We start from the raw sequence: 19,133 nt of genomic DNA, 5'->3' as shown, positions 1-19,133 counted from the left end.
CCTTTCAGTGTGGGCGGGATATACTTAACTTAAAAGCCAATCGTTCTGCGCGGTATACCAGCCACCCTAAATGACGAGACACTGATTGGCTGTGGCGAGGAAAACAAAGCCATAGCAGTTGAGTCGTCGGTGACACTTGATTGATCCTGGAAAAAAAGAAGGATAAGGAAAAAACTGTTTTCAAACTTCTGTGTTAAAGATGTCCCTTGCCGTAAATACAAGGCCCGGTACTTTCTTAGGACAAAATAAAAATAAAAGTGATTTTATAAAAACGTTACGAAGTAAACGCTTATTAACGCCTAATGCCAGGTAACAGTTTCCATGGCAACATGCTTAGAGGCAACATGGAGTTCCTACAGTGGGATTGTCATGATGTCGCGAGATGGATTGAGTCTTTAGGATTTCCGCAATATAAAGTAAGTTAAACCTGACCTGACCTTAAGTGACAACATTGACAAAGTGAAAAAAGAAGCTAGTTAGCCTCCATTGAATCAGTTCACTCCTTAAACTTCTCACTTTATTACGTCTTTCTGTCGCAGGCATGTTTCACGGACAACCTCATAAGTGGAAGAAAGCTTATTTACGTGAATTGCATCTACTTGCCAAGACTGGGAGTCACAGATTTTAAACACATGCAGGTATTAAAAAGAGGCATTAGTTCTAGTTGTTGGCTAGAACTTGCCAAGTAAGTAATATGAGATGCTAAATAAGCAACACCATTTTTATCATCTTGCCCTATTTATATATAAAAAATTTGATGTATGGCTTAATAGAGTCAGGTTATGCATTTAAAAACACAAAGGGTTGGTGACACATCACTTAAAGGGGATCTGTCATGCTAAGTTAACGCTCCATAATTTTATTGTTAGATACTTCGAAAGCATTCGCGGATTACGCAAATTCGTATTTATCTTATACTGCGTATTAGTACAGTCTTTAAGGTCACCCTCTCTCTGAAACAGCCATCTTTCTTCTGAATGGCTGGCACTTGTAAACAAATGGTATGAGCAGCAGGTGGGTAGGGCTGCCTAGCTCGGAAGCCAGATCTGTTTGCCTAAGACTTAAATTTCAGTTTTCTGTTGTCCTATTCTGATAATCCCATGGGAATTGTAGCCTCAGTTTCCTGGTCCTAGCTGACAGGAGTGGCACCTGGTGCGGTCTTCTGCTGCTGTAACCAGTCTGCTTCAAGGTTCAACATGGTGTGCATTTAGAGATGCTCTTCTGCAGCCTATTGTAATGAGTTTGGTATTACTGTTACCTTCATAGCTTCATAGTAGCCTGGCCCTTCTCCTCTGACCTCTTATATCAGCAAAACATTTTCGTCCATATTTTCTCTTTTTTGAACCATTCTCTGGTTGTCCAGGAAAAAACCCATTAGATCAGCAGTTTCTGAAAAAGTTAGACCAACCTCTTCTGGCACCAACAACTTCTGCAGGTCATCTTTACCATGTCTATATGCCTAAAATGCATTAAATTGCTGCCACTTAATTGGCTGATTGATTGAGTGTAGATAGTATCAAAGATTGAGACAGCTTCTGAGTCTAAAAAGTGAACTATTTAATGCAATTAATTTTATATATTTTAATGACCAGCAAATGACTAGTAAAAGGGGGCAGCTTCAAAAAAGGTTTTAGTTGTATAGAAGTCTATGGGAAAATAGAATGTAGCAGTTCTTTCCTGATGAGTTTTAGGACTCAGTCCCTTGTTTCAGATCATTTTGAATAAACCATGACATCCAGTTTGTAAAAAAGATCCTGTGTAAAAGTAAGAAAGGAGGATTTTCGAGGAAGTTGCCTGACAAATTGTCAGTGATAAGTTGGTTTCTCAGTCAAACAAATCCCTCTCCAGTCACAGCTGGCTTCAAAGCACCAACATGATGAGGCTGAAAATGTTCTAGTTGACATCACAGTGACTGCATCCATCTTTCCTATCATCCAAGGCCTCGGATGGCCATACTGAGAACATCCTGTCCCACTGCCATTGTACAGAGCCAAGAGCAGAAAAAGTCTAGAGCACTCTAAAGGTTCATAGGGATTACTCATACATATATTATCCCCTTTATAAAGGTCAAAACATGGGTAAAGGTGTAATTGATCCCCCTTAAGATTATGGTGGGAGGTTATAAAGGCGTTATATCTTTCTTTGACGATATAACACATAAAAAGCCAGAAAACAGTGTTAAAAATAACTGTTATAACCACCTTCAGTTGTGTTAGATGTCTCTGCAGTATGCACTACTACAAGTTGACTGGAAGCACCAAAAAAAATAACAGCACATGTTTGGCTTTCTTTCTTTTTTTTCTCTCAGAGCAGCGCGACATCCAATTAAAGCGTGTGCTGTAAACATCACTGCCAGAAAACACACTCAGATCAGCTCTATCCAATATAGGCTGTTTACAGTTACAGTGACTGTTTTTTCTAATCTGTATTTCTGGGGTCATAACTAAATTGGCTAAATGTGCCATTCAACTCTGCTAAACTCCCAGGAAGCATAAACTGTGGTATGAGTGGTATGGAGAAAAACAGTCTCAGCAAAGAAGCGTGTACACGCTGTTAAGTCATAATTATTTTTTGGTTTAACCTGTAAGTCATTTGATACATCAGTTTTTATGAGTGTAACCCTGTAACCTTTCTCCCTGTTATACAAGATTCTCCTCTCCCTCTCAGTGGGACGACTTTATTAAATAAGGTTAGATAATGTAAACATTAAGCGTGCTTTCTTAAATCCCGCTGTGTACCCCGCAGGTCATCTCTGCATGCGTGCGTGAGCTGCTGGGGATCACAGAGACCCTGTGGAGTCGCAGCATCGCTGACCCTCCACGGGACACCGTGAGCCTGTTTTTGGAGAAAAAGAGCCGGAGCGGCGAGCGAGCAGACAGCCTCACATACCAGCGGTTCCTGAGGGACATGCACCGGTGAAAGAAAGAAAGAAAAGCAAAGCAGGAAAGTCTGAATCACAACAGTAAAGGAACGCATCACAAAAAGCCTAAGACATGTCAGTGCCATTTCATATCACCAACTGTGAGCTCATGATGCAAGCTTGACATTAACACTTCCCACCAGCAAAATGCTAACATGTTCTTGATGTGGCTGGTTTAAAAAAAAAAAATCATGCTTACAAGGATGCATTGATTCTGCAAATCTCTTGAGACAATAAAGTCATAGTGTGACATGTTTTCATACATGTACAGTTCGTGCACAAACACACACGTGGTCCAAAAAGCTCATGCCCTTCCAGTTCTGGATAACAGTGAATGCTTAAACCACTTAGGCTATTCATATTGATCTCAAGTGGGTGTGTTGTAACTGGATGGAGTTATTGATCTAGAGTAGAGATCCTCAGGGTAATTCTTTTGGATGACAACAAACACCTATTTCAAAGTGCTGTAAGGCCCTGGGGTGGTATAGGTCATTGTTCTTACAGGAGCAAAAAAAAAAACAAAAACCCAGCAAGTCCAAGAAAACTACAGTGCTGCTGCACTTGAATACACTTGTGCACATATAGGCTACTTTGCCAACTTGCACAAAAGGCCATAGGATCATTGCATCAGATAGGGATGGGTCCAGCGCCAAGCAGACCCACGGGGGAGCCGGGCCTTTCTCTTTCAGCCAACTCAACACTTTCTTGCCAATAATCTATGTAATACATGCAGCATTGTTCAGCTATAGCCTATTTTTGGCGTTCACCCACTAGAAGCACCTGCAGCAGCAGAGGTTTGATCCAAGAGAATGGATGGATTTTTCAATACCAGTCTTGCTTAAGCCTACGGGCTGCTTGTTGTTGCCTGGCTTTCTTAGCCTTCATGTCCTGCATGTCTGAATCTGCATCAGCATCTCAGCCCCATATTTTTTTCTTCTTCATTTAATCAAATTGAATTCTTAGAGAATATCATAAACTCAATCTACTCAACGTTCGTGCAGCAGAGTTCAGTCTCCATGAATAAATGATGATGCCTGCCTGTGAGATAGGCTGGGAGGCACTGCATCTGTCTGTGCACACAAATGGTCTCTGTGCAGCTCAGAGCGCACCGATTACCATTCCGAGCACAACACCTCTGGTCAGAAATGGAGCCGGGTCGGTGGTTGACAGTAGTCCGGGGGCAGTAAGGAGGGGAAGGGGAAGGGGAGGGGATATATTACGGCAGCAACCCTTCAGTCAATCTGGATTAACTCACACTGAACCCTGCGTCGCCAGCGAAAGCCCGTGAAAGCGATACGAACATCTGGCCGGATTGAGCACAGTAGCGGCAGCAGCAGCGGAAGCAGCAGTCGCTCACAGCGCTGCTGTAGATGTTAAAGCTGCCCGTCGCTACAAAGCTACAGAGGCGTTTTCTCTTCTGGAGCTGCATCCAGGCGGATGCGCAGTAGAGACGATCCCTATACAGCTGCAGCTTCAGAGCCACGCCGGGACCCTTCAGCTTGTGTGTGGTTTTTTTCCTGTTTGTTTGGGGGGTTGCCTGTTGTCTAGTCCTTTTTTTTCGATAGGGGGAATTAGAGTAACATTTTACCGCTCACACAGGATCGCAAAGGAGCCGTCCTTTATCTGCTGGTTATGGATTTCTTGAAGGGCATCGCTGGTTTCGCAGGCCGTCACATGCTGTAGGAACCAAGACGCGTGTTTCGGGACACCTGAATTATCTCCAGGCAGCACATTTCTTTTTTAAGGCAAGCCACTCTCGGTATGCCGCCAGCCCCCTTGGGAGGAAATAAGCTCAAACCCACCCTCCTGTGACTTGGCTCCATGTTTCAGCTACAAGGTAAAATAATAAAAATCAGTATTTTACAGGCTGCCTTTGGTGTGAATTGGAGCGTGTGAACTCTTTTGCGGAGTCTGTCTTTCAAGAAGCGAAATATTGACTTGAAGTAGTTCTCTTAGGACCCGTCTGAATGCGCTCAGATTTTCCCTTGTGACATGGGTTGTGGCTGTAACCCCACCAGCCCAGGACCTGTACCGCAAGGTCAAAAAAAAATCTCACACGCCAAGGAACATTTTTTTTAAAATTTATTTTTAGTTTCCACTTGTATGTGTTTGGTGCTGCTTTTTTCCTCCCCCCTGATATAGGTGAAACTGAGAATAATGGCCGTGGTGGCTGTGATTCATGTGCAGGAAAAGGCTGATTTATTGCATGTGTTTTGTGTTTTCTTGTGTGTTTTAGAGAGATTTGTCTCTGGTGTGTTCTGGTCAAACCCATAACTGATATGCAAATTCCTCATCAGTAATTAAGCTGTGATGAAGTCTAAATGAGCCTAAACTGATAACAGGATCGTAAGTCTGTGGGATGAGGAGGAGGTGGTATGGGGGAAATGGTCCTAGTGATTTTTTTTTTTATAAAGGATGAGGTATAATGGTCCTGTCTGAGGAGTGTTAGTTATCACGTATCTTATTATTCATGAGTGCCCGAGGCATGATTGTAACTGCTACACCAGTGAAACAAGGCCCACGCCTCATTTTGCTGCTTCTATTTGCTCTCTGTGCTCTGTGAATGCACTCAAATGTTGGTGCTTATGTGCTGCTTCCTTTCACTGACGGAGGAGGAGTGATGTGTGGCTCCTCAGCACCCGGGCTTTTCTGCAGACCAGCTCCACACTCGCTGACCCAAATTTGTCTCCCCACAAATTAGGTTTTGTGTAGCTTTTTCCCCCCACTGGAGAAGTGCTTGCATCCAGATCTGAAACTGAGATATGGCTCACACAAACTTGCACACCTGCTTCACATGTGTAGTATGTGAGAGATGCCTTATGGTTACACAACTTAATAAGGTAAAGGAGATTTATGCATTATTAAGCTTTTTTTTAAAAAAGAAAAAAGAAAAAAAAAGACAATTTGGCTAGTGCTGCTACATGAGGTAGAAATCCAGTATCCTGGGGGTCTTTGAAAGAAGGAAAATGAGTCAGAAGGTGCGGAGATCTCATTATGGCTGATGGCTGCCCCCCTTCCCCTCACACACATGTAAATGATAACATGAGGGAGTCGTGCTGTCACCAATAGAAGTGTTTTTGCACTTCCTTTACCCGAAATTCACTTTGGAACTGACAGATGTGAGTATCTGCACACCTGCTGGTATGTATCATGCAGAATATTCAACTTGAGGAGGCCACATTGATATTCAGACTTAGTGTTTGAGGATTCTGTGTTCCCTTTCTACCAGAAGACAATCCCAGGTCATAAGCCCATCACTTCAGGGCACGTCGCAACGGTGCAAGAATTAAGATCACAAATCGGTGATCAGAATTTAAAATCTGTCACCTGCTTCAGTGAAATGCTCAAAGAAGAATATGCAAAGTGCTTATACGCCCCGGTCACGAGGTGTCTAGTGTATCAAGGTGAATTTCTTGTGATGAAGGGGGAAAAATTACAAGAAGGCGATGTAAATGCTGATGAACTGCACTTCTGTTGATGCAGCTGGGTCTGCTTAGTATGCCGTCTGTCTGGCACGCATGTGGATGGGTAGACATGCACTCACGGGCTGCGAAATCATTTAATCTGCATCAGATTTCCCCATCAAGTCATTTTGGCTTTTATTACGTGCAAGACTGGGAAAAAAAATCCAATTCAATCCAGAATTAGCTGAGTGCACAATCTCCTCATCAGAAATGCTACAGTGGGTCTGCTCTGGCCTTCGAGCAAAAGAGTTGTCAAGGTCCTTTTCCTTCGAAGAGGACTCTTTGTTCTAAATAATATTAGGTTATCTGAAGAAGAAGAAAAAATCAGCCACTGATTACATCTCACCCTAAAACTGACGTTTGCGGTGTTGCCATGGCATCAAGGCTGTCACCCAAAGAGCTATCACGTTCTAACATTTGCAGACTCTGTAAGAAAAAAAAGAAAAACGAAAGGAAGCCAGGGTGTCACAGCACATGGCCACATTCACATGTGTTAGTGAGTTGGATGGTGCTTCACAGCATCGATGTTTGGTCTGCTGCTCTTACCTACACAAGCGTTTACCCGACAACATAGAATTTCTACCAGCTCAGTCAAAATATGATCCACTTCATCAGATGCTGCGGCTCCATTTGCTCTCATAAAAGCAGGCAGGATGAGGAGCTGTTTCACTGTTTTGTCGATACCGTTTTACCGTCACGTTGCAGCATCAGTTTACCTCCTTGACACAACACAGCTTATATATATATATATATATATATATTTGGCAGTGTAGCAAATGTCCGGCCTCTCCACCCTCCACCACCTCCCACCGGCCAACTCAGGTGAGACGCAAACCGAGATGCCACCGCCGCCGTTGCTGTTGTGCCGACCTGCGTGGAGACACTGGCAGACTTCATCTCATTATCTTCCCCTCCTCGCAGGGATGCTTTCCCTGATTTCCTGCCCAGACGCGGATTGCAGAGGCTTTCTCACATGAGCTCCAGCATAAGTTAGACCATCTGAAAACATATCCCCCATGACCTCACCGGCCGGATTGGCATGCAGCATGCTGCATAAGGTTTTTCTTGGCCAATGCTACCCCAGGGAGGCTATAGATACCCTCTCCTACTGTTAACTGCTACTGCTGCTGCTGCTGCTGCACATGAATGTGTCTCTGTAGCTGGGGATGAGGAAGGGGGGTTGTTGTGTAGTGATCTGGCTCTATTAGGCACAAATCCCCACCCACTGGTGTGTGTGCTTATGTGTGGGAGTGTGCTGTCAGTCTGTTCTTTTCTCCGAGGGTGAAAAGACCTGCTCGGAGGTAGTAAACGAACACTTGATTGACTAAGAAGGAGAGTATGGTTAATGCATCACTAGATTATCTGTTTTCTTGTTTATTTGTGGCCCTCCCAAGTCGCTCCACTATAATGAACAGGCCGACCTAGTGGATAATGATTTTCTGTGAGGTTTTGGGGGGGAGGTTGACATTTGAAGATGAAGTGTGTGATTGATGAATACATTGATTGATCATCTACTTATTTGTTCATGTACCTGATGAGTGCAACCTGTTATGCAAATCTCTGTGGAAGACCAGTAATTAAATGCAAATTGAGGAGACAGTAAGAGATATTTCCTGGCCCATCTAAGCAGCGAGCGGCTGTCCTTTTGTCCTCACAGAACAAATTTTGTAGAGATTACTGTTGCAACCATTCTCTTCACGTTTGGCTGAGTTTTCAGCCATGAAAAAAAAAAATAGAAAGTAGAAGCCTCATCTCCACAGAGTGAATCAATATCGTGTCTTCAGCGCCATTCGAGTCTGGAAGTAGCAGGTCCTCTCTGCCTCATTGCACAACCAGAGGCCGTACCATTCAGAGTCAGAGCAGAAGGTGGTTGGCACACCAACGTGAACACACTTAGGCAGGCTGTCCTCTCACGCTTGTGCGCGCACATAAAAAGTAGATAGTTTGCACGCATACTTGGAAAGCACTACACACGGCTTTGCAGCACTGCTTCACGGTGAAGTCATCTGCTCTCTTTAAAGAGAGTCATGACAACATTAAATAATGATCCCACGGTCCATTTCTCGCCAGCTCAGATCGGTGCACCGCGGCTCCCCGCACACATCTTGTGGGATTTGGTAACGTTGTCCCGTGTAAAAATGGGTCAGAAAAAGACATTTATTCTCCGCTGCTTCATCAGCAGCGTTCATGAAAATGTCATACCCAGCGTGCTCTCTCTCTCTCTCTGTCTCCAACAATATCATTCCTCCCCTTCCTATTATGGCCCATTTTAAAAGGAATGGTTCCTGCCTCCTCGTTAGGGCTGTAATACGTTTTACCCAGCTGTCAGCGAATGGCACCGCATGCCCTCGCATGGCAGAATATCACACCTGTCCTGTCTGCTGTTTTCTTTACTCTATGATATTTTCTTCATTCTCACTCTATCAAGGTTATTACACCGGGAGTTGTGTGTCACCGCTCCAGTGCAACAGAATCTTTTGAAACATGAAGGCACTCAGTTGACAGGCCTCTCTGCTAAGGCTGGATTTTTTTTAACTGTTTTTTTTTTTCTTCTGCACACTCTTAGAGTCCCAACACGGACAATAGAGGCATTACCGGCAAACCACAGGAAGCTGTAATCATAAATCAGCCGTTCTCGTCTGTATTTAAAGGTCGGCCTTTGGATTTTCACCCAGGTTGTGGGATTGGATCTCCTGTTCTCTGTGTTTGATTTGATTGGTGTCCTTTTCTGTGTGCTGTAATTGGACACCCAGAGGGCTGAATATTGCATGTTCAACCAAAAAAAGGAGAAAAAAAAAAGAGTAAATATAATCTCGACTTCTGTCACTCTTGCTCTGGTACATCTGATCTCCAAAGTCTTACTTTTATGAGATGCTATATCCCTGACAATGTCTCAGGATGCATCAAATGGATCCCTCCTTATTCCCCCCACATCTCAGCTGTGTCATAAGTAAGAGCAGCATCAGGGAGAGAAGAGAGAAAATCAATAACAAGGCATAGCACATCTTCGCTGAGGCACAGGGCCCAATCATCCCTTCCTATTGGCGATATGATCCTGGGAGATATCAGGATAATTCTGATGAGACCCTGGACTGCCAGTCTAGACTTTCATCCTTCTGTACACAAACATAAAAGGACTGGCATGATCATATATTTAAAAAAAAGTATGATCAGAGGAGTAGGGGCTTAGAAGGAGAGCTGTCACAAAAATCTTACAAGACTACCAGGGATGTTTCACTCTCAAGTCGGCAGGTGACTAATTAGTTTCATGTCTAATGGTGCAGCATTTATTGTTTGTTCAGGCATCGATTTGCTTAGCTTCTTGCTCAGACTTTGCGCTATAAAAACGAGAGCTGTGAGCTGACAGTAATAGTGTTTGCAGCCTAGTGGAAAATCTTTAACTTTGCAGAGCAGAATCGCCCATTTTTCTTTCCTTTTTTAAATGTGATTTTGCCCAGCTTGAATTATAGATCTCAGGGTTTGCACTTGTTGCCATTTTCACAAACAGCTTGATCATCTCTGTCTCTCATTCGTTTATTTTTTTAGGCGCATCAACCTGATGACAAGCCAAATGGAGTCTCTCCTGGTGTATCTGATCATCCTCGGTGTGGCTGTGAAGGCCCACAAAGTTCAAATCTGTCCCAAACGCTGCGTCTGCCAGGTGCTTAACCCTAATTTGGCCACACTGTGTGACAAAAAGGGGCTTCTGTTTGTGCCCCCTAACATTGACAGGCACACGGTGGAGATGCGTCTTGGGGATAACTTTGTAACCAGCATCAAACGCAAAGACTTTGCAAACATGACCAAGCTGGTGGATCTGACTCTGTCTCGGAACACTATTGGCTCCATCGCGCCTCACGCGTTCAGAGATCTGGAGAACCTACGAGCTCTTCACCTCGACAGCAACCGGCTTACCCGCATCAACAACGACACCTTCAGCGGCATGTCCAAGCTGCACCACCTCATCCTCAACAACAACCAGCTCACCCACATCCAAAGCGGGGCCTTTAATGACCTGACAGCACTGGAGGAGCTGGACCTGTCTTACAACAACTTGGAAAGCGCCCCCTGGGTGGCCATTCAGAGGATGTCCAATCTCCATACGCTCAATTTGGATCACAACATGCTCAGCTACATCCCAGAGGGCACCTTCTCTGGGTTGCAGAAGCTTAAGCGATTGGATGTGACCTCCAACAAGCTCCAGAAGCTTCCTCCTGATCCTATTTTCCAGAGAGCTGGGGTCCTGGCAACATCTGGGAAAATGGGGCCTACATCGTTCGCACTGAGCTTTGGGGGCAACCCACTGAGGTGTAACTGTGAGCTTCTTTGGCTGCGGAGGTTGCAGAGGGAGGATGATCTGGAGACCTGTGCTTCACCGCAACACCTCGCCGGACGCTATTTCTGGACTGTTTCGGAAGAGGAGTTCCTGTGCGAGCCTCCTCTCATCACCAGGTACTCTCAGGTACGTCTTCGAGTTAAGCTGTGGACCGTTAAGACGCAATATTCTGCACTGCTTCACTCTGAGCCACACATCGGATTTTGCCTTAGTTAATCCAAGGTTGCACTATTTGCTGCCTTTGACTGTCACACCAAATATTAGCTTTGTGATTCAGAGAACTCTTACAAGAGTTGTGGGACTCATCTGGGCCACTCGGCTCGCAAATCATAAAAAATAAAGTGCTCGAAAAATGAAATCAAACTGCAGCACCTGATGGTGTTTTTAGAGGAGTTCTTTGGTCAGATTTTCAGTTTTCAGTTTTAATAAAGCTATTTGCAGTTTAGCGATGGAACCGCAGTGCACCTCTCAATACACAGTGGAAGCTCGGACTGATTCTATCCTTGATTCATGCATCCAAACAAAATTATCTGATCAAATCCTTGCCAAAGAACTACAGATATATCATCTCATTTACATTCAGCAGACCTATTTTGCATAATTGCAGAGAAAATGAACTTATATTTGGACTCAAGCGTATGAACTGCGATGTACTGTCTCATTGATGATCTTCCCGTTATAATAATGCTAATTCAGTAACGTGACAATGATCAATTGCTGATTACATTCACAGGGAATGAAATTGTGAAACGCAACATCATCAGTAACGGCATTAATAATAATATCTAAGCCACACCGTGCAGCACAAAAGTACTTCTGTGTGTAATTTGTGTTTTTCAGTTTTGATCAGGGTCGTTATCTAATTGGTGTTAAAAGAAGCTCTCGCTCTGATTGCCTGTTTCTCCCTTTGCCTCAGGAGCTGCGAGCTTTGGAGGGTCAGAGTGTGACTCTGCGCTGCAAGGCTAGGGGCGACCCTGACCCCATTATCCACTGGATTGCACCTGATGGACGCCTTATGTCCAACTCCTCCAGGGCTGTAGTCCACACCGACGGCACGCTGGACATCCTAATCAGCACTGTCAAGGACTCCGGTCTGTTTACACTGCACTGACTGGGCTTTTATGTTGTTGACGGAGCGGAATTAGTTGTTTGCTTGCACATAAGCATGGAAGGCTGTAGTATTTACCTACACCGGGTGATAAAGTTTTGAGTGTGGAGACGTGCCCGTGTGCTGATTCGTGGCAAAGTTCCTGTCACATGCATCTGTTTGCAAAGAAATGTGTTTTGACACTTTTACTTGTTAACAATTAACATTTTAGATACCTGAAATTTTCCAGAAACAGTGTCTAACATCTTGAAACACATTCGTATTCACTATCGCCAGCAGCCGAAGCTAAAGGTCCTTTTTAAGCTCCTTGTGCCGGTGTAAGTACTGTCTCTGCTTTAGCTTTGAAGGAAGTTGGAGTGACGGGACGTGCTGTGTGACTAGTCTAGATGTAAGTGTTGACTGATCAAACACACAAGCAAAACTATCAAAAGCTACTGCCATTGTAAGCTCCAGCTGGTGAAACATTTGGCAGGAAACACAGACCTCCCCACGCTAGCCTTTAAAATGGCACGAAAGCTCAGAGAGGTGAACTGATAGGGGAGTCCAGGCTGTATTGAGCTTATGTGCAACACAAGATACATGATGTGATTTGGACTCATCAAAGCGAAATGTTAAAAAATCTTCACTAGCAATGTTCATCAGTTTGATACGAGGTGTCGACCACAGTGAAGCTATGTGGACAGAACGTGCAGAGACCGAAACAGGATTAGAAAGAAAAATAAAAGACCACAGCAAGAGGTGATGCTGTATTACCAGCCGCTGGCTGACTATTACATCATTTTAGAGTTTCTGTTAGTGCTGCTTAGGTAAAAAACTTGGAATTTGATATCTAGTTGCTCAGGACTTCCACAGTGGGTACTTATCCCGAGGTAGTCCTTAGAACTGTCCTGATTCAAAGCAGAAGCTTTTCAAGTACAACACTAGAAAGATTAGATATTTTGTATTAATTAGTCCATAAGGGCTGGAAGGCTGAGCTTGTTTTCCTTTGGAGAGAGCTAGGTGATGTTTTTCCAATGTTTCCAGTCTGAAGCCAGAAGTGACCATAAATAAGAGGGGAGGGGGGTGCTAAGTAAAAGCTACTGTTGAAAGAACAGACTGGATGGGTGTTTTGCACAGATCGTATATCTGGTAATTAGTGCTAAGTAACATAAAAATGAAATACCAGAATTTGACTCGCAGAGCACAGACTTCTTGGACGATCTGTTAGTCCAATTAGGCACACAGAAAGCACTTTTATTTGTCAGATATTTGCATTAAGAGTGCAGTGAAAAGCACCAACACCATAAACATCAAGTCTGGTCCAGTTCACTCATTTAAATTGTTTACGGTGAAGCCTCGTAGAGAGCTACTGGCTATATCCGCCTGTCTTGGCAACCATCTGTCCGCACAGACTGACCCCTAAAAATGCACAATTTGAAAACTGCACAGTTGTCATGAATGGGGAAATCAGCTAGAAGGACTGAAACTGTTTTTGTAACCTTTGTTTTTTTTTTTAAAATTCAATTTATTTGATGTGTTTTTGCTGGAAATAGTCGCATTTCAGCATGGGAGTTTATCACTGACTAGCCTTTTGGAGTCAGCCTCAGGGGACCATTTGAAAAACTGCAGTTTTTGCCTCGTATCCAAAGAAATTTTCACACAAAGTCAGTAAAAACAAATGTAGTCAAGCATAAATTTGTACGGGATGGAAAGAACGGACAAAAAAGCAGGTGAAAAATAGCCCACTACCTCCATTTCAGTTCATTTCAGTTTATTCTGGTGTTATAATTCACATCAGCAGAGCCGGAGGATCCTCTAAGGTCAGAGTAATGTATAATTCAGAAACACAGAGAGTATGCATGGCTCTGTGCTTTGTTTGTGACCACTCTGATTTGTCTGCACAACCGTTACACCAAGCAGACGAGGAAGTTGTACAATGATCACAGTGCACAAGAGAATATACAGTACTGTGCAAATGTCTTGAGCCACTCCTCATTTCTTTATATTTGGTTAGGAAAATTGGAAACAGGTGCAGTGACTTAGTGAAGCAAGTGTAATTATATATGGAAATACAGACTATGAGGAACTAATAGAGTTTGTACAATTGTAACAAAGTTGAAAGCCAATGTTTGATATGGTCACCTTTATTCTTCAACACAGCCTGAACTCTCTTAGGCGACTTCTTGTCATTTCTTTAAGTAGTCTTCATGAATAGTTCTCTGGGCTTCTTGAAGGACATTCAAAGCTCTTCTTTGGATGTTTTTTCCCTTTTATTCTGTTCTCTGTCAAGATTATCTCACACTGCTTCAGTAATGTTGAGGTCCTTGCTCCAGAGAGGTCAATCCATGACTGATAGTGTTCTATTGTGTGTATTTTTCTGTTTAGCTATGCTTTTACTGCACCGGCTCATGTATGGATCAAAATGTTAGGGTACCTTTCTGCATTTATATATCCACAAATGTTTAGAAGATCCACAAAAGTGGGTAAATGCAGAGCCTCCACCATGTTTTATAGATGTTTTATAGATGGCTGTAGACGGTCACTGTTGTACTTCTCTCCTGACCTCCTCTATATTGTCAAAAATTTGAGCCAAATTTTTCAAATTTGGATTTGGCACTCCATAAGACCTGTTGCCACTGACTTTCAGTCCGGTTCTTGTGTAATTTGGCATACCTCGGACTTTTCTCCCTGTTTCCCTTCCTTAAGAAGGGCTTATTGACAGTCACATTTCCACTGAAGTGTATCAGAAATGGCTTGGACAGTAAATGGATTAGCTGAACATCCAGATGCATCTAACAGGTCTTTGCTGATTTTTTTCCTGTTATTTCTTAAGGTTATGACTTTCAGAAACTGTTCATCTTCTGTAGATGTTGTTGTTGCACAAATAAGTATCATCTTTGGCATTTTCTGATAGATTCAACGGAAGAAATTGGAACTAATAATATATATAATTGGTTCTTTGCCAAGCTCTCTATTACACATTTCTGACCCACAGGGCTTATTTGTACATTGTGATGAATTTAAGGCGGGAGAAAGTTAATCTGTTTGGTTTTTGTTTCAGGTTCCTTTACCTGTGTGGCTTCCAACCCAGCCGGAGAGGCCCACAGTGCAGTAAAGCTGGTCATTACCAAACTCCCTCACATCACCAATAACACAGTCGAGGAGCAGGAGCGTGACCCCGGCTCATCAGATATCGCCACAGTGACCAAGACGGGGGCAGAGGCAGGAGGGGTGCCTCTGGGGAATGCAAAGACGAGCCAGGAGAAGAAAGTAGTAATTGCTGAGGCCACCTCGACCTCAGCTCTGGTCAAGTTCAACTTCCACAGGAGTATTCCTGGAATCCGCATGTTTCAGATCCAATATAATGGGACGTACGATGATTCATTGGTATACAGGTGAGCAGATGTGAAGAAGAAAAAGCTAATTTTCTTACTGCCCAACAAACTTTAAAGCTGAATCTAAGCATATGTATGCGTTCCACGGCCCTTGTTTTACCTTCACGGTGTTCTTTGAATCTCTAAATCACTTTGGATGTTTAGTCATTAAGAAATGGACCTGGCTGTCAACGCGATTATTTGTGGCGTCTATTAATCCTATCAGGAAGACAGACTAATGCGCTGTATCTGACTTCTCATTCTTCGACTCGTAATCTCCCCTTGCTGGAGTGTGTCATTTACGACGTGCAGAAGCTTGATAATGCTTAATCAACAAAATCAAAACAGAATGTCAGCACTAAGCTGCGGACTCATAGGAAGATGAAAGACTAGTCTTCCACAGTTTTTACAAAAAAAGCATCAGAGGCTTCACACATGCCCATCTGAGGAACTGGCGTACACAGGACACTTTCATCTCTGCACCCTTTCACCGCATATTTTGTGCTAATCACTGTGATATGATAGGATCATTTCGCAAGATACCCCACTGCCCCCCACCACCACCCTTTTTTTTTTCTCCCTAAATGAACTTCAAAGTCAGTAACACATATGGTGTTTCAGCCGCGGCCACAGAATTAAAGAGACATTAAAGAGTTGTGTCCCGTCCTGTAATCTTGATGTTGTGAACAAACGGGGGATCCGCGTGTCCCCAGCTACCGAAGCAACCTTTTATCTGTAATGATGTTTGAGAGAATAAATCAAATGTCACAAAAGATTACGCCTAGACAGATCGTAAATAGCCCCCTGAGAGATAAATGATTGTCATGTCATTTTTATCCCTACAAAACAATAAGGCTGATAATCTGATTTGCTCTGTCTCCTTTCATTCAGCCTTCTCTAATCTAAAGTATGTCGGAACAGTCACAAAGCCTTTTCTTCTTTTTCTTCTTCTTCTTCTTCTTCTTTTTTTTACAGGATGATACCCCCGACCAGTAAGAGCATCTTAGTAAACAACCTGGCGGCTGGTACGCACTACGACTTGTGCGTGTTGGCCATCTATGACGACCAGGTGACCTCGCTGACCACCACCAGGGTGATTGGTTGCATCCACTTTACCACTGAGCCGCAGTACCTGAGATGCCATTTCATGCAGTCCCAGTTTCTCGGTGGTACCATTGTGGTTATCATCGGAGGGATTATCGTGGCGTCTGTGCTCGCTTTTATCATCTTCCTCATTGTGCGTTATCGGGTGTGTAACCAAGGGGATGCAGATAAGGTCAGTGGGCGACGATTCCTTGCATTTTGTTCTTTTAATCCTTATTAGTTCTGTCTGTATTGAAATGTGTGTCTCATAGATTTGCTTTCATTCCTCTCGCTCTTGCCTTCTCCCTGTCTCCTGTCAGGCGCTAGAGATGGGGGATATTAGGTCACTGAGCAGTGATGGACAGCTACAGGGCTGTGGGATTCCCAAGTCCCTCTCTAAGCAGGTTCTGCGGCCAGAGAAGAATGACAAGGACTGCCTCCGTGTCGCCCTGCCTGCCCCGGAACCAGCCAAGCAGCGACCGCCTGTCGTGGTGGCATCCACGAAACCGTCTGTCCCTGACTGCACGGTCTCTACCTCAGCTGGAAGTCACAGCTGGCACCCAGCCTCCCCGGGCACTCCGAGACCCAAGCATTCGACCGCTCCGACAAAACCCTCTGAGGCTCGCCGAGCCGAAGCAGATGTCGAGCTCGACAACATGAACCGGAATAACTCGTCGGATGTGAAAACGGCCCAAGCCATCACTCTCGCTGTACCGGGCCAGCCCACCAAGTTGACTGCCATCCCCAGGGCTCCGCGGCCCCATCAAGTTGCTCGACAATACATGACTGTTCCCGCAGGAGGGGCGAGGGTGAACCGCAGGCACTCGTTCAACGCAGAGTCGTACGCGGAGCGCTGCTACGTGGCCTACCCAAAAACCGGGGCCAGCCTGCGCTCCAAACGCAGCCTGTCAATGAGCGGAGAGCTGCCGCAGCTCGAGAGCACAACAAACATTCGCCGGGCCAGGGACAAGCTCTCGAGGTCTGAGTGGCTTCTGGAGAGCACTTTATGATTTTGAAGTTTTGCTACCTGCGCTCTCTTGGATTGCTGGATTGGATTTGTGGCCCGTGGTGAGCAGACAGGATTTTATGCCATGGGGTTTTTTTTGTTTTGTTTTTTGTGTTGTTGTTTTGGAGCTTTTGTGCTCTTTGTTGAAGGACCTGTAGGCTTCTCTCGTATATCTGGGAGAAGGCAGGCGACACAGGGTTTACGGGAAAAGTTTCACGTTTGTTTTCTACCTTATAACCTATCAAAGTCTTCTTTATAACAGAGTTTGATCAAACTTTGATGAAAGGCACAACAATGTATAAATCAAACTTCATGTACAAAACAAAACAAAACATGTTTTAGTTGTGTGAGATACTATATATCTCAGTACAACCGTAAGTGTTCATGTGGTATCGAATGCAGTAACCTGGACAATACTGTATTATAACAGAAGCATCGCACAGGGGATGGGGTTATTATACTTAACAATCTCATTGCCTGTTACTTAAAGTGATACAATCTCTGTAGACTACACGATTCTTGTCTCCAGCTCTGCAGACAGTGACATGTCTTAATTACTTTGGATGTGGTTTTGGAGAGATTACGAATGTGCTTTACATCCCAGAGGTGTAGGAAAAGAATGTAGTAGACTGACAGCCCTCTATCTTTTCATCCCCACCCAGCCCACCCCCAGACACAGCACAATGCAGCATTTCTTTGTGTGTGTGTGTGTGTGTGTGTGTGTGTGTGTGTGTGTGTGTGTGTGTGTGTGTGTGTGTGTGTGTGTGTGTGTGTGTGTGTGGCACAAGTCGACTCAGCCTAATACTGCCCTCCGGTTTGAATCGATACATTTTTATCACGTAATTACACGAAGACTCAACTCTGATAGGATTCCTGTCATGACTGATTTGAGCGACGATTGAGCCAACACCCACAGCGCGACAAGGTGCGGGAAGTAATCTGATGTTACGCGTGGATCCAGGGGAATGATTCATTTTCATGTTTTTGCTTTGTTTGTGTTTTTTCCCCCCTAACTTACTGAAGTGATCGTGTCATGCCGATGACAACCATTGTAAATCAAATGAAATGTAAGAGAAACGGTGACTGGGAGGACGTCTGCTCTTGGTTTTTTGCTGTTGTTTCTGTTTGATGTTTACCAGTATAAATAAACCAGTGATTTAAAAACCAAAAACACCACAAAAATAAAAGGAGGGGGTAGATTTATCTCATTTTCAGCTTCTCTGGTTCATCTTCCCCTGCAATTAGAGCCCTGTTTCCGGACAAAATAATAGCTGAATCCCTTAGTTCTCTTCGAGCTCTGCAACTCAAAGTAGTAGTTGGCTCTGAGCCTTTGTGTTTGTTCAAAGAGAGGAGGGAAGCGGATGATGAAAAGAGGCCACGTTTGTCACCGGGGACGCCCCTTGCCTGCGTATCTCCTCAGTCATCTGACAGCAGCGCCGTGCCTGTGCCCTCCGACAGCAGCCTCTGCAAAAAAAAAAAAGAAAAAAATCCTGCCGCAGGAGAGGTTAAACACAACCTCCGCAGTGGGAACTTGCGCATGACTAATTTCTACAGTTACAGTAACGACTCCGTGATATCAGGACTGACATGAAGTGCATTATCCCCCTTGCAATACGAGCTCTGATTCACGGTGTATTTTGGTGGTTTCATGCTGCCTGATTGATTTTTTTTCTTCATATTTGCTATACATGAATGTGCTGGTGTGCCTCTAATAATAAAGCCTTGCGTAGGGAAAACCTGTTAAGAAAGAGCCGCACGGAGACTGTGTAAGACATAAGTGAACCGCTATCACCCAAACACGCTGCATTCAGGCACTGATTTATATATTTTTAAATTATTTCTCGCTCATTACGGGTGATTAAA

General features: G+C 44.1%; 1 protein-coding gene across 3 annotated transcripts; it reads left to right on the top strand.

Moving 5' to 3' along the window:
* The first annotated feature begins 98 nt into the window (after positions 1-98).
* Positions 99-17,957, top strand: lrfn5b (leucine rich repeat and fibronectin type III domain containing 5b). Of its 3 annotated transcripts, XM_040018355.1 has the most exons (8): positions 99-416; positions 540-638; positions 2,746-2,995; positions 9,931-10,846; positions 11,637-11,811; positions 14,869-15,202; positions 16,157-16,457; positions 16,585-17,957. In XM_040018355.1, coding segments are annotated over exons 3-8 (2,418 nt in total). In that variant the 5' UTR covers positions 99-416; positions 540-638; positions 2,746-2,993; the 3' UTR covers positions 17,275-17,957. The 3 variants fall into 3 exon arrangements, with proteins under 3 accessions (XP_039874289.1, XP_039874290.1, XP_039874291.1); XM_040018356.1 differs by lacking the exon at positions 540-638; XM_040018357.1 differs by lacking the exons at positions 99-416; positions 540-638; positions 2,746-2,995 and adding an exon at positions 3,004-4,757.
* The last annotated feature ends 1,176 nt before the right edge of the window (positions 17,958-19,133 follow it).

This window comes from Simochromis diagramma, unplaced genomic scaffold (genome assembly GCF_900408965.1).
Source record: "Simochromis diagramma unplaced genomic scaffold, fSimDia1.1 OVJJ01000802.1, whole genome shotgun sequence".
Taxonomy (NCBI): domain Eukaryota; kingdom Metazoa; phylum Chordata; class Actinopteri; order Cichliformes; family Cichlidae; genus Simochromis; species Simochromis diagramma.
The sequence above is the reverse complement of the archived record's forward strand: the minus strand, read 5'-3'. Positions and strand labels throughout refer to the sequence as shown.

Coding starts and splice junctions, on each gene's coding strand:
- lrfn5b (XM_040018356.1), top strand. Junction 10,847..11,636: donor TCATCACCAGGTACTCTCAG/GTACGTCTTCGA, acceptor CCTTTGCCTCAG/GAGCTGCGAGCTTTGGAGGG. Junction 16,458..16,584: donor ACCAAGGGGATGCAGATAAG/GTCAGTGGGCGA, acceptor GTCTCCTGTCAG/GCGCTAGAGATGGGGGATAT.